This window comes from Dasypus novemcinctus, chromosome 17 (genome assembly GCF_030445035.2).
Source record: "Dasypus novemcinctus isolate mDasNov1 chromosome 17, mDasNov1.1.hap2, whole genome shotgun sequence".
Lineage (NCBI taxonomy): Eukaryota > Metazoa > Chordata > Mammalia > Cingulata > Dasypodidae > Dasypus > Dasypus novemcinctus.
In genome coordinates, this window is record NC_080689.1 from 2,955,561 (window position 1) to 2,968,516 (window position 12,956).

Below are 12,956 nucleotides of genomic sequence, written 5' to 3' on the forward strand. Positions count from 1 at the left end.
AATGAAAAAATAACACCCGTAAAATAAGACAAGAAGACAAAAATAAAAGAAAAATAAACTTCTGGGCAATATGAACGTTTTGATGCTTTAAAACAGGGGCCAGCACCCTTTTTCTATAAAGGGCCAGAGAGTAAAATTTTTAGGTTTTGTAGCCCGAGAGGTGGAATCAACGATATAATGTAGGAATTCATATAATATAAGAAAACAAATTTCCACAATTTTTTATTGATGAAATTCAAAATACAACAACAACAATAATAACTGTTGTAATATGGATCTATTAATGAGAATAGAATCCTTTTTCTGAAAATAAGAAGTCATTTGCCAAAGTTGGTGCTCCCTGTCATCCAAATTGATTGCAGATGTTCATTTGTGCAAGCTGATCTCTAATGATCTGTAATGAGATTTGCCTTGACATTCCTCATCATACAGGTAGGAACTGATAATATTGTTATTAATCCACAAGCATATAATTTTAATCAAGCACATGCATTGCCTGGAAGGCATTTATATAATGAGATTCTTCTCTTGATATTTGGTCTGCCATTCCATTGCAGATTAATCACTTCTAATTAAAGGCTAGGTAGATGCTCCCCAATGGCAAAGCTAAATGGATTTTAACATATGGAAATGTCTTTTCTGTGTGCACTAATGGCTCACACGCTCTGCTGGAGCTGTAGTTTGAGCTCAGAAAATATATCCATTGTGAATTTATGTAGGAAAGGAGATCTTGCTTCTTGTCTTAACTTTTGACAGCATAGAAAGTGTACTAAGCAGCTTGGTACTCATTGTGATTCAAACAAAGCTATGGTTGAAATGACTTCTCCACAGTTTAAGTTTCACATATAGGAACTATTTTTTCTTGTAGACTGACTCATTAAGAAAGAACATTAAGTTTACAGCTAAAGCTAATTTCCAAAGCCATTTGGGTTTGATACAAGTAGTTGAGGGTGGTTCTTCTCATTCAGAAAAAAAATTTTTTTTAAAGATTTATTTTATTTCTTTCTCTCCCCTTTCCCCCCATTGTCTGCTCTGTGTCCATTCCTTGTGTGTTCTTCTGCGTCCACTTGCATTCTTGTCAGCGGCACTGCAAAACTTTCTCTTTTTCGTTGCATCATCTTGCTGCATCAGGTCTCTTTGTGTGCAGCGCCACTCCTGGGCAGGCTGCGCTTTTTTTCACGTGGGGCGGCTCTCCTTGTGGGGTGCACTCCTTGCACACGGGGCTCCCCTACTTAGGGACACCCCTGCGTGGCAGGGCACTCCTTGCGTGTGGCAGCACTTGGCGTGGGCCAGCTCACCACATGGGTCAGGAGGCCCTGGGTTTGATCCCTGGACCCTCCATAAGGTAGGCAGACGCTCTATCTGTTGAGTCACGTCTGCTTCCCCAGAAAAATTTTAATCCGGGTCCGAGCTAAAAAATATTGCAATAAAGCTTTACTACCACCAAGCCACTGAGCTTCTGTGGGCAGGACGGGACAAGAGTGTTCAGCCGCTGCTCTGACCAAAGCCTACAAACGGATGATGTTTAAGTCCATGAGTGACAAAGCTCACCAGTGACACTGCTGATGCACGAACACAGGATGGATTCACATATTTTCCCCAAAATGCCTGCTAAGGAATAATACAATGAGTAACCATAGTCTTTACACACCTTACATTTTCACAAGCTCTGCAAATTTGTCCAGCTAAGCCTTTCTCTGCTGCACAGATCTTTTCACCACCATTGGGTGTAACACATCTTAGTGGACCCTGCTTCAGGTTGAACTGAACCTGTGTTCTCTCAACGTCTTTGAAATATTTCCTCCGTGGCTGTTCCCTGTCCATTGCAGTGGTTCATTCTTCAGGTGCTTCAGACTCTGCGTTGATCCCTGGAATAACCAACATCAAATGGGCAGTGTCAGCACCATCACGTGACTCATCAAAAGCCAAGGGCAGGGGAGTGGGTGTGGCTCATGTGGTTGAGCACCTGCTTCCCAAGTGTTAGGTCCTGGGTTTGATCCCCAGTACCTCCAAAAGAAAAAAAAGCCAAAAAAAACCACTCCCCCCATCTGCCTGAGTTGATAATTGACTGCTGACGCTTCTCCCAACATTTTCAAGTTTTGGAGCAACTGTTCGCACAAGAAGGCTAACAACAGTCCTACATGAGTTTGAGGTTTTGTGGGCCAAAAGACAGACTCCAGGATATTATGTGGTACTTACTTTCTTATGGTAAAACTAAGTTTATTTGGGGAAAAACTGCCTTATTTCCTTGCTCGACAAGGTGAACCCTCGCCACAGTGGTGTTTGGTTGTTAAAATGAGTAACCTAAGCGCTGCCACGGTTTGGGCCCGCATGACATTTGTGAATCATTGCCAGTTTGTGCAAACGACAAGGTGCGCAAATGACTCAGTTTCCTATTAATCCTGCTGACTAAGCCAAGTGGTTTCACATCCTGCAGAAAGCCCACAGAAGAACAGCCAAGCAGTGTCCACTGCTAGACAGCCATTTTGCTGAATGAAACGTGATCTGTAAATGGCTGATAGTACTCCAGCTTAGAGGCTCTCATTTGCTAAAGCAACCAACTTTTTCTGTGCACAACATGAATTATCAAGTAGCTTAACAATAATCACTTTTAAAATAAACATCTATGAACACACCTTTAAACACAAGGCTTTTTTTTTTTTTTTTTTTTTTTACATAAAAAGGCTTTATCTGCAAGAGAGCAGACCTTTAATCCAACCTGCCAAATCCTGTATCATCATCCGACTCTTCTGATTCCTCCTTTTCATCTTTCTTCTCTGCCGCCACCGGGGCTGGGCTGGCGGCAGGAGCGGCAGGGCCTGGGGGCGGCCACGGTCCCTGCCCCACCGCAGACACGCTGCCAGCTTGCCCGCGCCCTGGGCAGCTGCGTCTTCAGTACTTTTTCCCGCTGCCCGGGATCTCCTAATGTCCTGGGCGCCGTGGAGGTATCGCCCCTGAGGGCGGCCAGGAGGGAGGAGGCGACGTAGTGCGCCTCGGTGGGCCTCCCGCCGCCACCTTCAGGGAGGGAGAAAGCTAAACGCCTGGCTTTAAACGCCATTGTTGGGCACACTCTGAAATGTAGACGTTTTTGTTTTGTTTTTTGACCCCAACGTTGCCGTGTCATAAATTAAAAGACCAGTGGGGAATTTAATTATCCCTGCTCTAATGCGTTAGTGCTTGGGGGTAACCTGCGGTCTCTTCCTCACCCAAGTTTACAACAAGTACCTTTGGAGCTTCAGCTGGTCACCCCTCGTTCCTCCTCCACAGCGGAGTGTATTTTGGGGACACTAGTTCAAGATATCTTGGGCCCCTCTGTATTTCCAGTGGCTAAGGAGGCTGGGAACTTGTCTCTCAGCAAAATGACGTTAGTTACTGAGTGTCAAGCAGTCACTGCCCCTTCTGCTGGGACGGCGGTGGTGGGGCAGCAGGCCAGGGCTCTCTCTGGCATCCCTCTTGGCTCCTGCCTTCCTTCAGGCATTCCCAGAGACCTGTGGCAGGAAACCTGTCCTGCTGGGACTTTTTAACGGTGTTCCGAGGCTTGTCCGCACTCCATACTTTTCTTTTTGGTAAGGAGGTGTTGTGGAATTTGAGAGAAGTTTAATTATTTGAGTATAGAGAGGCTAGGACTCAGGAATGATTTTGAGAAGGAAAAATGGTTTATTGATGGCCGGCCGGACTCGGGAACTTCAGTTTGAATCTTGAGCTCGGAACAAGATTTTCAAACGTTTTTTATACAGAGAGGAAAGGTCAAATGGTCTTTTTGTTTCAGTTCTCAATAGGTGTTAATTAGCATATATCTCTTCTACATTTTAGGTAAGCTTTTAGCATGGACTCCAGATATTTTAGATAAGCTTTTAGCATATTTACTTTTTGCATTTCTTTTAAATACTTAAAGTTTATAGCTCTTGCATTGTTAAACTGTTTCCTGAGACTAGAGCCTGTTGCCATAGTCCTTAAGGGCAGGACTGCAGCCTTTTACCATTTTACACTCACAAGTTAAACAGCTTAAGTTATCTCTGAAGAGACAAAGAGCTTTTTACTCATAGCTCACATCAGAGGGACCCCGAGTACTTGGGAAGCAGGTGCTCAACCAGAACCGCACCCTCTCACTCTTATGTATCTATGCCCCTCTCATCAGCACAGCTGCCTCTAAGTCAAGGATTTTTATTCCCTCGTGGCCAGTGAGTGGTGTCCACGGCCTCTGGTCAGGTCCCTTTTGTGCTGCCTGGTCCCTCCGAGAAGGGGACTGGCCTGGGCCAGGGGCGGGGCCAAGGGCCTCCGAGCTGAAAACACGTGTCACCTCCTGGGTGGGGATGGCGTTCCAGCCCTCCCCCTCAAGCCTCAGGAAGTATATTCCCCCTGAGGCGACCGTGCAGCAGGCGGCGGGCACCGCAGGGGCCCCTGCGCGCGCGCGCGGGGAGGGTGGGCGCGGCCGCGGCTCTGCGCGCCCTGCCCGCCCGGCGCCGGGGTCTGCGGGTGCCCGGGCGCAGCGGGGCCGGCGTGGTCGGCGGCGGGAAACCGCGGCGGGGCCGCACCCAGGGGCCCCACCCACCCCGGCGGGGCGAAGGCGTCCTGGCCGGGAAGCGCGCGCCCCTCTCCCACTGGGGAGTGGCCGCCCCCGAGCGCGGGCCCACCCCGGGGGGCCTGGGGCCCTGGTTCCGGCGGTCTGGCGGGACCGGTGGAGAGGTGGAGGAGCGTCGGAAGCTCCGCACAGCACCGGGGGAAGTCACGCCAGGGGCACCCGCTTGGAGCCAGAGTCCCCAGGTACCTGGTGGATTTTAACAGGCGGCCGGGTGAGCTAAGCAGGGCCCGCCTGGCTTCCCGGCCGCAGCGCCGTCCTTCCTGAGCCCGGTAAGCGCAACAGGCGGCCGACTGGGGGGAGGGCCAGAGCTCCAGGCCCCGGGCGCGAGGGCGCAGAGGGGCCCCGGAGGGGCTCTGCCAGGTCCTGCTTGGACCCTGGCTCTAGGCCAGCCACGGGCCCGGGGACTGGCCGCCCCCTCGGCTGCAGCGGGCAGGGCAGCCAGCCTGGAGCCCCGCACCCCCTGGGAGCTACCGGTGGGCAGGGCAGAAGGGGAGAGGCCGGGCACCTGGATGACACGGGGCAAGCAGGGGCCACATTGTGAAGTCACAGAGGAAGGGGGATGGCCGGGCCGGTTGCCAGGAGGATGGCAAGGTTTGGCCCGGGCAGGCCTGTGCTTTCTGCCGCCGAGGGGAGACTGGGGCTGGCGGGGCAGAGCTGGTGTCCACGGGGGACAGAGGAGTCGGGTGAGGCCACCCTACCACGACGGTCCCCCTCCATCCTGTGAAGGAACGAGAACGGCCCCATGTTCACCCAGACCCTGTGGCAGGAAGGAGGTGGAGGGGCCGGACGGTGCGTCCCTCTGCCCACCTCCCTCCCACGCCCCCCCAGGCCGGCTCCATGAGCTTCTCTTCCTCCCACGTGCTTGGCTTTCTGGATTTGGGGTGCCGGCTCGCGGGAATATGCCCGGGTGAGCGGAGGAGCCGGGACTCCCATCGCTGACTCCCCGCCCCTGCTCCTGCAGATGCAGAGGCGCCCATGGCGGTGATAAGCCTGCTCTTCTTGGCGGTGATGTACGTTGTCCACCACCCCCTGCTCGTCAGCGACCGGATGGACCTGGCCACGCTGGCCAGGAGCCGGCAGCTGGAGAAGCGCATGAGTGAGGAGATGCGCCGGCTGGAGATGGAGTTTGAGGCCAGAAGGCGCGCGGCGGAGCAGAAGCAGAAGGCAGAGAACTTCTGGAGAGGAGACCCGGCCGGTGACCGGCCAGAGCCGGGGAAGGACGACCCCGCCTGGCCATTGCGGGAGGGCGGCCAGGCGGGGCCCCTGGCCTGGCTGCTGGGCAACCTGTGGCACGCCGGCCTCCTCTGCCTCTTCCTGCTCTTCGAGCTCCTGCGGCAGGGCATGCAGCGCGAGCCCGCCTTCGACTCCAGCAGCGACGAGGACGGCGAGGTCCGCATCGTGTCGCTGGCCGCCGGCGGCTGGCTGGCCGGCCTCCCCTCCCAGGGGGCCCTGGAGGCCTTTTACGAGCAGCACGTCCGGGACGGCGTGCGGGACCTGCCCTGCACCTGCGAGTTCGTGGAGAGCTTCGTGGACGACCTGATCGAGGCCTGCCGCGTGCTCAGCCGCCGCGAGGTTCACCCGCAGCTGGAGGACTGCCTGGGCGTCGGGGCTGCCTTTGAGAAGTGGGGGACCCTCCCCGACACCCAGGAGTTCGAGATCCTGGTGCCGCTGGCGCCGCCGCAGGGCTCCGTGTTCGTCCTGGAGATGCGCGGCCCGGAGCGGGGCCGGCGCTGCGGCTCGGTGCTGCTGGAGTCCGAGTGTGCGTGCCGGCGCGAGAAGCTGCTGGGCGACGTGCTGTGCCTGGTGCACCGCGACGGGGCCCGCGCTGCGGCAGCCTGCGGCCGCCCCGGCCAGGCGGCCCTCTGCACCGGCTCCCGCCTCGACGTGGGCAAGACCGTGCAGTGGTTCCGCGACATGGTGGGCCACGCCTGGGCCCTGGTGGCCCACAAGTACGACTTCAGGCTCAGCTTCCCGCCGTCCTCCACCTGCTGCCAGCTCAGGCTGGACTACCGCTCGGGCCGCTTTCTCCTGGTCAGCCTGGTCCTGGGGGTGCAGCGGGAGGACACACTGGTCTACCTGGTGAGCCAGGCCCCTGACCAGGCGCCGCTCCACAGCGTGGACTGGCCCGAGTCCTTCGCGGCCTGCGAGCACCTGTTCCTGAAGCTGGTGGGGCGCTTTGCTCCGGAGAACACCTGCCACCTCAAGTGCCTGCAGATCCTCCTGAGCCTCCGGCACCTGCGCGCCGGGGCGCCCGGACCCCGCCCCGTCCTCACCTCTTACCACTTCAAGACCGCCCTCCTGCACCTGCTGCTGCGGCTGCCCCTGGCCGACTGGCAGCACGGCATGCTGGCCCAGCGGCTGCGGGACGTCCTGTGGTTCCTGGGCCGGGGCCTCCAGCAGAGGTCCCTGCCTCACTTCCTCATCGGCAACTCCTTCCTGCCCCTGACCATCCCGATCCCGAGGACCCTCCGGAACGCCGAGCCCGTCAACCTCTTCCAGCACCTGGTGCTGAACCCCGTGGCGCACTCGCAGGCGGTGGAGGAGTTCCAGCAGCTTCTGACCCAGGTGAAAAGCCTGCCCTGCGCCCCGCCGGCTGAGACGCATTGACGCGGAGGCCGTTAAAGAGGGCAGGAGGCGTGCTGGTCCCTCAGGCTGCGAAGGAGTTTATTTCTCAGAGGGGTCAGCGGGAGACCCCTGGGGCCCTCGCCTCGCCCGCGGGGGGCCGTGGAGCGCACGAGGGGTCTGCGGGGGTGGGTGCAGCCTGCAGGGACTGGTCTGGGGTGAGTCTTCCGAGGTCTCCTCCCAGCCTAGCTCTCATCAGGACCCAAAGCGGGTCCAGGGACGCGGGAGTCAGGAGAGGGTCTCGCCGTGAAAAGCGCTGAGCTCCAGAGGAGGCCTGCGGGGCACACTGGACGTGAAGGAGCCGCAGAGGACGCCTCCATTCCAGCGCGTTCCTGTGGGCGCACGACCCCCAGCAGGCTCTCGTGACGGGCCTCCTCGCCGAACCGTCGGCTCAGTTCACAGAAGGCTCGCGGCAGCGCGTCTTATCCTGGTTGGACGCTGTGACGGCAGCTTCTTGAATTTGGGGATCCAATTTGCAGCCCTTCACTACTGAAAAATATAACCAAGATGTTTCTTTTCCATTTTCTTAATTTAGCCCTGCTTTCACATGATGACGATCTGTTTTTATGCATATTGGCCTCGATTCACCAATAAATGGGAAGTCAGGGGTGGCCCGGCCCACGGCGGAGCTGATGTAGTTACCCTAATTAATGAAATGGCCAGGAACGTTTTCTGTGTCTGGAAGCGACTCATAAAGCCCTTAACGAGGGCACCCTTTTGGGGGCACTAAGTACACAATTGCTTCGCTTTGAGGGGCACCCCTTGTTTGTTAAATGGAAAGCAGGCTTAGCCACCATCTCTCCCTGCGCGCCCTTAGTCTGGTAATGCCCTTGACTTCTGTTTTTAGAGAAGACAAAGGGACTACTGGACCTCGTCTCGGTTCTGAAGAGCGGCCCGCAATCCAGGTGGCCTGCCAAGGCTGGACGGGAGGGGGCTGTGGCGGGCAGGCCGTCGCCAGCCAAGTGGCGATTCCCCTCAAACCTCAGGCAGCCCGAGGGGGACCGGGAAGAAGTGAGACTGCTGGTGGGTGCGGTGGTTTTGGAAATACCGCTGCCTCCCGACCAAGCCCGGCCAGGAGGATGTGCTGGGGACGGGCGCCTGGCTCCCCAGGGTACCTGACCCTCAGGACTCCTTGGGGGTCAGGTAGGGGCCCTGATGCCCCTCTCCCAGCAATAAGTTAAAGTGCCCCAGATACACCTGGGGTCCTCCTACACAATCGCTGCTGTGCAGCCACGTCGCCTGCCCAAGTAAGAGTCAATGAAGGTTGCTTCTAGGTGGGTGGGATTTTGGTGTTTTAGAAGTAGGCTTTTTTGGGGGGGAGTGAATATAGCTCAGTGGTTGAGCACCTGCTTCCCATGTACAGGAGGCTGGGTTCAATCCCCAGTACCTCCTAAAAATACATACATATGTGTATATATATATATATATGCTTTTTGTTCAGAAAAGAATTTGCTGGTGTTTTAGTTTTGAATCAATAAAAGAGACTATTTTCTGTATAAATGGTAATCTCTGCAATGACTCATGGCAGATATTTACACGTGCCTGTTCACAGAGTTCAAATTACCGAGTAGCTTCGTGCAGCACATCCTGGTACTCCTTAACGCGCCTTGCAAGGCCTGTTGTGCTTCCCCAGCAGCGTGGCTGGGAGCCAGGAAAGAACAATGAAAGCACATATTGGCTGTTCACTGTCATAGTCCCCGAACCAGAATAGCCAGAGCAAGAGATTTTAGGAGATGCAAGCCACATGCCTGAATGCTGGAGGCCTGCTCCGGTGGCCGGAAGGTGGTACGCTGTTTTCTAGTCTAATAGGCGAGAAAGACTATAGAGTTAGGAGTGGGTAGAAGACTAAAGAACGTCAGCTACGCTTGGGTGGGGCAGAGGGTGCCAGAAAGAACAGAAACAAACAAGTAGGTTCGGCCAGTACAGAGCCATTGTGTTCTGGGAATACTCTTACAATTAAAGGGGAAACCTCTCCAGATGTTTAGGAAGCTCAGGTTTACTCCAAAATAAAACCTGGCAGCACGGGGATCTCACAGCAGTGGTGGTAATGGGAAGACAGCGCCGGCTGAGTGTTGCCAAGCCATCGCGGCACTCCCCGAACCGTGCTGTGTCTGGCGACTTCTCTTATGCTCCCGCTGTAACCCCAGACAGTGATTGCCTCGTCTCCATTTAACATATGAGGGAACTGAGGCACAGAGAGGGAGCCTAACTTGCCCAAGGTCACCCAGCTAGTAAATGGCAGAGCTTGGAAGAAAGTATCTGCCCTGGCAACCTTCAAAGCAGCCTTGGGAAGAAACTGAAATGTGGGATTAAAGGGCTTTGAAAAGTCAAAGCAGGGTATTGATTTTAAAGATAAAGGGTGGTATGTTATTCTTTGGAAATTCTAGAAGACAGGAGCTCTTGGTTCTTAGCACAGTCTTTAGGACAGAATTTCAGATCACATGCAAAAATAAAAGGCATTTGCCCAGACGCCACAATGAGTGCAAAGCCATTCTTCACCCGTGTGAAACCTGAGCCTCGGTGACCTGACGGTTCACAGCACCAGCCGCGCTACAACAGGAGCCAGCTGTGGGCTGGCAGGTTGGGGCAGATCTGAAGTCAAAGGATCGCTTGTTCAGGTAGCCACCTGACAGCACCTGTTCCTCCCCTCCTCCCCAGCCCTAAGGGTACTTCCTATTTAATTGGGGGAGGAGTGGGACGGGGAGGGGGGCAGTCCCCGCACTGCTTTTCTGGCGGGCTTGGAGTGGGGGCTGGGTTCCACCGCTCTTTCGTTTCTGAGCTTTGTCCACCACCGACAAGTCTCCAATCTTTTGGCCCCCTCAGAAGCCCTAACCCAAAAAACAAAGGCGCCTTCAGAGCAGGAGGCCAGAGGCCTTGCTGCGGGCGGCCCGGCACGCAGAGGCTCCACTATTACTCCAGAACAGTGTCAAACCTCTGCCCAGCGGTCCACTAGGACCCTCCCTCTGCCAGGGCCGAGCCAGCGCTCCAGAGGCTCCCAGCCCTGTCCCCTCCGGTTGTGCATGTGTGGAGCCCCGTCCCACTCTCCTCCCCTAAGTGCATGCTGCGCAGAAAGAATGGGCAGGCCGTACCCCAGCTTGCTCATAGGGAGTTTATCTGTTACCAAATTCTCATCAAGCCCAGTAAAGGGGGTATTATCACCCCCGTTTTATATATAGGGAATAAAATGAGGCCCAAGAGGTTAAGTAAGGGCCCAACAAGGATTTAAACTGGTCTTTCAGCTTCACTCACCCACTAAATAGCTAAATACTATGTGCAGATACAGCACCAGGCTGTGGGAAAACAACGGCGAGCACACACACAGCTTTGTCCTCTTGGAGTTGATGGTTCATGGAGGAGACAGCTATGAAATGATGTAAAATTGCAAACGTGACGTGTTTTAGTAAAGCCTACAGTGGGGATACTGGCCCGGTGGGTGCCAGTTGGGTGAAGACGGGGTGAAGAGGCTCCTGGAATGTTCGAGGGTGGGCGAGCCTGGCCACGTGGGTGGGGGCAGGGAGCAGAGGAAAGCCCTGGTGCAAGATGGCCTTGGAGAGCCCCCAGGGACGGGGGGGAGGCTCGGAGGCCAGTGGAAGGGTCTTAGACTTTGGGGAGGAAGTCGGGGGAGGTGAGTGGAAGTGACAGGTCACATCAATATTTAGCAAACACTGGAGGCGGGCTTGGCCTAGTGGTTAGGGCGTCCGTCTACCACATGGGAGGTCCGCGGTTCAAACCCCGGGCCTCCTTGACCCGTGTGGAGCTGGCGCACACGCAGTGCTGATGCGCGCAAGGAGTGCCCTGCCACGCAGGGGTGTCCCCCGCGTAGGGGAGCCTCACGCACAAGGAGTGCACCCCGTAAGGAGAGCCACCTGGTGCGAAAGAAAGTGCAGCCTGCCCAGGAATGGCACCACACACACGGAGAGCTGACACAACAAGATGACGCAACAAAAAGAAACACAGATTCCCGTACCGCTGACAACAACAGAAGCAGACAAAGACGACGACGCAGCAAAAAGACACAGAGAACAGACAACCGAGTTGGCGGGGGGATAAATAAAGAAATCTTCAAAAAAAAAAAAACATTTAGCAAACACCACTGTGGGCCCAAGAAGGTGGCCGGAGCAGGGGCAGGGCTGCCGCAGACCAGTGAAAGAAAGGTGATGGGGACTGAAAGGAGAGACCCGGAAAGGCTGCAGAGATCTTAAGAAGAGCTCCGTGGCGGGTTGCGTGTGGAGGGTGAGGGAAAGGGAGGTGTGAGGGAAGCCTGGTGTTTGGGGCGCTGGGTGGCGGGTGGTGTCCTTCACTGTCAGCTGACTTAGCCACGGATCTGGAGGTGGTTGAGACAAGCGCATGCAGAGAACGGGCACGTGGCTTCCCACCAAGAGCAGTTCTTTTTTGGCTGCCAAAATTACTGAGGGGACGCTGATGGCATTTAGTGTCAGAGGCCAGGGAAGAGCCACGGCTCAGCAAAGAGGGTGAGAGTCCCACGTGTCAGGAAATTCCAACAGCACCCGCGGGGAGAAACTGCCAGAGGCCAGGCGTGTTCCAGGAGTGACAGGAAGGGGCCGCCCGCCTCCCCTCCCTAGTTCAAGTCTGAGGCCAGCGGGCAGGCGGCAGGCGGGCGTGGGGTTTACTGTCTCGAGGCAGTACTTGGCCCCTCTTTGGGAGGGGGCTGGAGGCGCGCGGATCCCGCGAATCTGTTCACAAGAACCTGAGTAAAGCGACGGCCCTCGTTTAAAACACCCCTAACGTCCCTGTACCGTCTTGTGCCCGCCCTCCCCTGTCTTTCCGCCCTTCCCCTCTTCCTCCTGGGCGAGTTGCTGGGAACGAGCCTCCGCCCCCGGCCTGTCCCCCACCAGAAAGCAAGCTCCCAGGATGCAGGGCCCCTCCGCGGCTGGGCCCCCGGCAGTCTGCGCAGGCGCGCCGCTGGCCCCGCCCAGGCTGACGTCACCGCGTCCGTTACGGCGCAGGCGTCTCGGCGCGCGCGATTTAAACCAGTCCCGAGCGGCGCGCGGAGGCAAGATGGGGCCTCCCGGCCCAGGTGAGGCGGGCGCGCCGCGGGGCGCTGCGGGCGGGCAGGGCCGCGGGCAGGGCCGCGGGCAGGCCCGAGCAGCGGGTGCAGGACTCCTCAGATCTGGTCTCGGCCCGGCCGCGGGGCGCGGGGAAGGGGGCGGCGCGGAGGGAGGGGCCGGGTGGGGGAGGGGAGGCCCCAGCGCTCCCCGCCAATCCCGGCGCGCCGGTCGGGGGCGGCCCCGGGGTGCGCGGGCGGGCAGGGCCGGAGGGCGGCTCCTGCGCTGGGCCGCGCGCGGAAAGGGTGGTTTCCCGGAACGGCGCGGGGTCGGTCGCGTGCTCGCCAGCCCGCGCCCTTTTCAGCCCCTCAGCAAGCACTGGTGCGCCCGTGGGTCAGCCCCGCTGCCGGGGCCGGGGAGACGCCGGCCTCTGGGAGCTCCCAGTCTCCAGGCCCGGCCGAGCGCTGTTCCTGCCAGCAGCAGGGAGAAGAGGCGTCTTGAGATGAGGGGTTCAGGGAAGACCTTTAAGCAGAGCCCGGGGATCGTGTTCCAGGTCCGAGCAAGTGCGAAGGTGCGGCAGGAAAGAGCCTGGCTGGCCCAGGACCTGGCCTAAACGTCGTATCTTAGTGAGGGCACGGGTTTGGGGGAGTTCCTTAGGGTTTGGAAGTGCTCAGTGTGACAAGTCCGAGACCCCCCAGGTGGAGAAGTCAGGAAACACCTGGATGCGAATTTGGCTCTCGGGGGAA

At 56.9% G+C, this 12,956-nt stretch overlaps 2 protein-coding genes and 1 long non-coding RNA gene across 3 annotated transcripts in view; 2 read left to right on the forward strand and 1 right to left on the reverse strand.

Moving 5' to 3' along the window:
• Positions 1-1,639: 1,639 nt before the first annotated feature.
• Positions 1,640-4,863, reverse strand: LOC139436736 (uncharacterized). Its single transcript, XR_011646062.1, has 2 exons — positions 4,769-4,863; positions 1,640-1,868 (listed from the first exon to the last, which is right to left on the reverse strand). It is a non-coding gene; the product is annotated as an uncharacterized lncRNA (long non-coding RNA).
• On the forward strand, positions 4,405-8,704 carry ITPRIPL1 (ITPRIP like 1). Its single transcript, XM_004483589.5, has 2 exons — positions 4,405-4,851; positions 5,544-8,704. Exon 2 carries the CDS (start codon positions 5,558-5,560, stop codon positions 7,187-7,189), a length of 1,632 nt encoding a protein of 543 aa, XP_004483646.1. The 5' UTR covers positions 4,405-4,851; positions 5,544-5,557; the 3' UTR covers positions 7,190-8,704.
• Positions 8,705-12,159: 3,455 nt separating this feature from the next.
• The window catches only part of NCAPH (non-SMC condensin I complex subunit H), a 32,560-nt gene continuing 31,763 nt past the window's right edge, over positions 12,160-12,956 (forward strand). The window contains exon 1 of the mRNA XM_058278106.1: positions 12,160-12,242. Coding sequence (XP_058134089.1) covers positions 12,224-12,242 — 19 coding nt within the window. The 5' untranslated portion in view covers positions 12,160-12,223. The remainder of the gene's footprint in view (positions 12,243-12,956) is intronic.

Excerpts from the sequence above, each read along its gene's own strand:
- ITPRIPL1 (XM_004483589.5), top strand. The coding sequence starts at position 5,558 with ATGGCGGTGATAAGCCTGCTCTTCTTGGCGGTGATGTACGTTGTCCAC.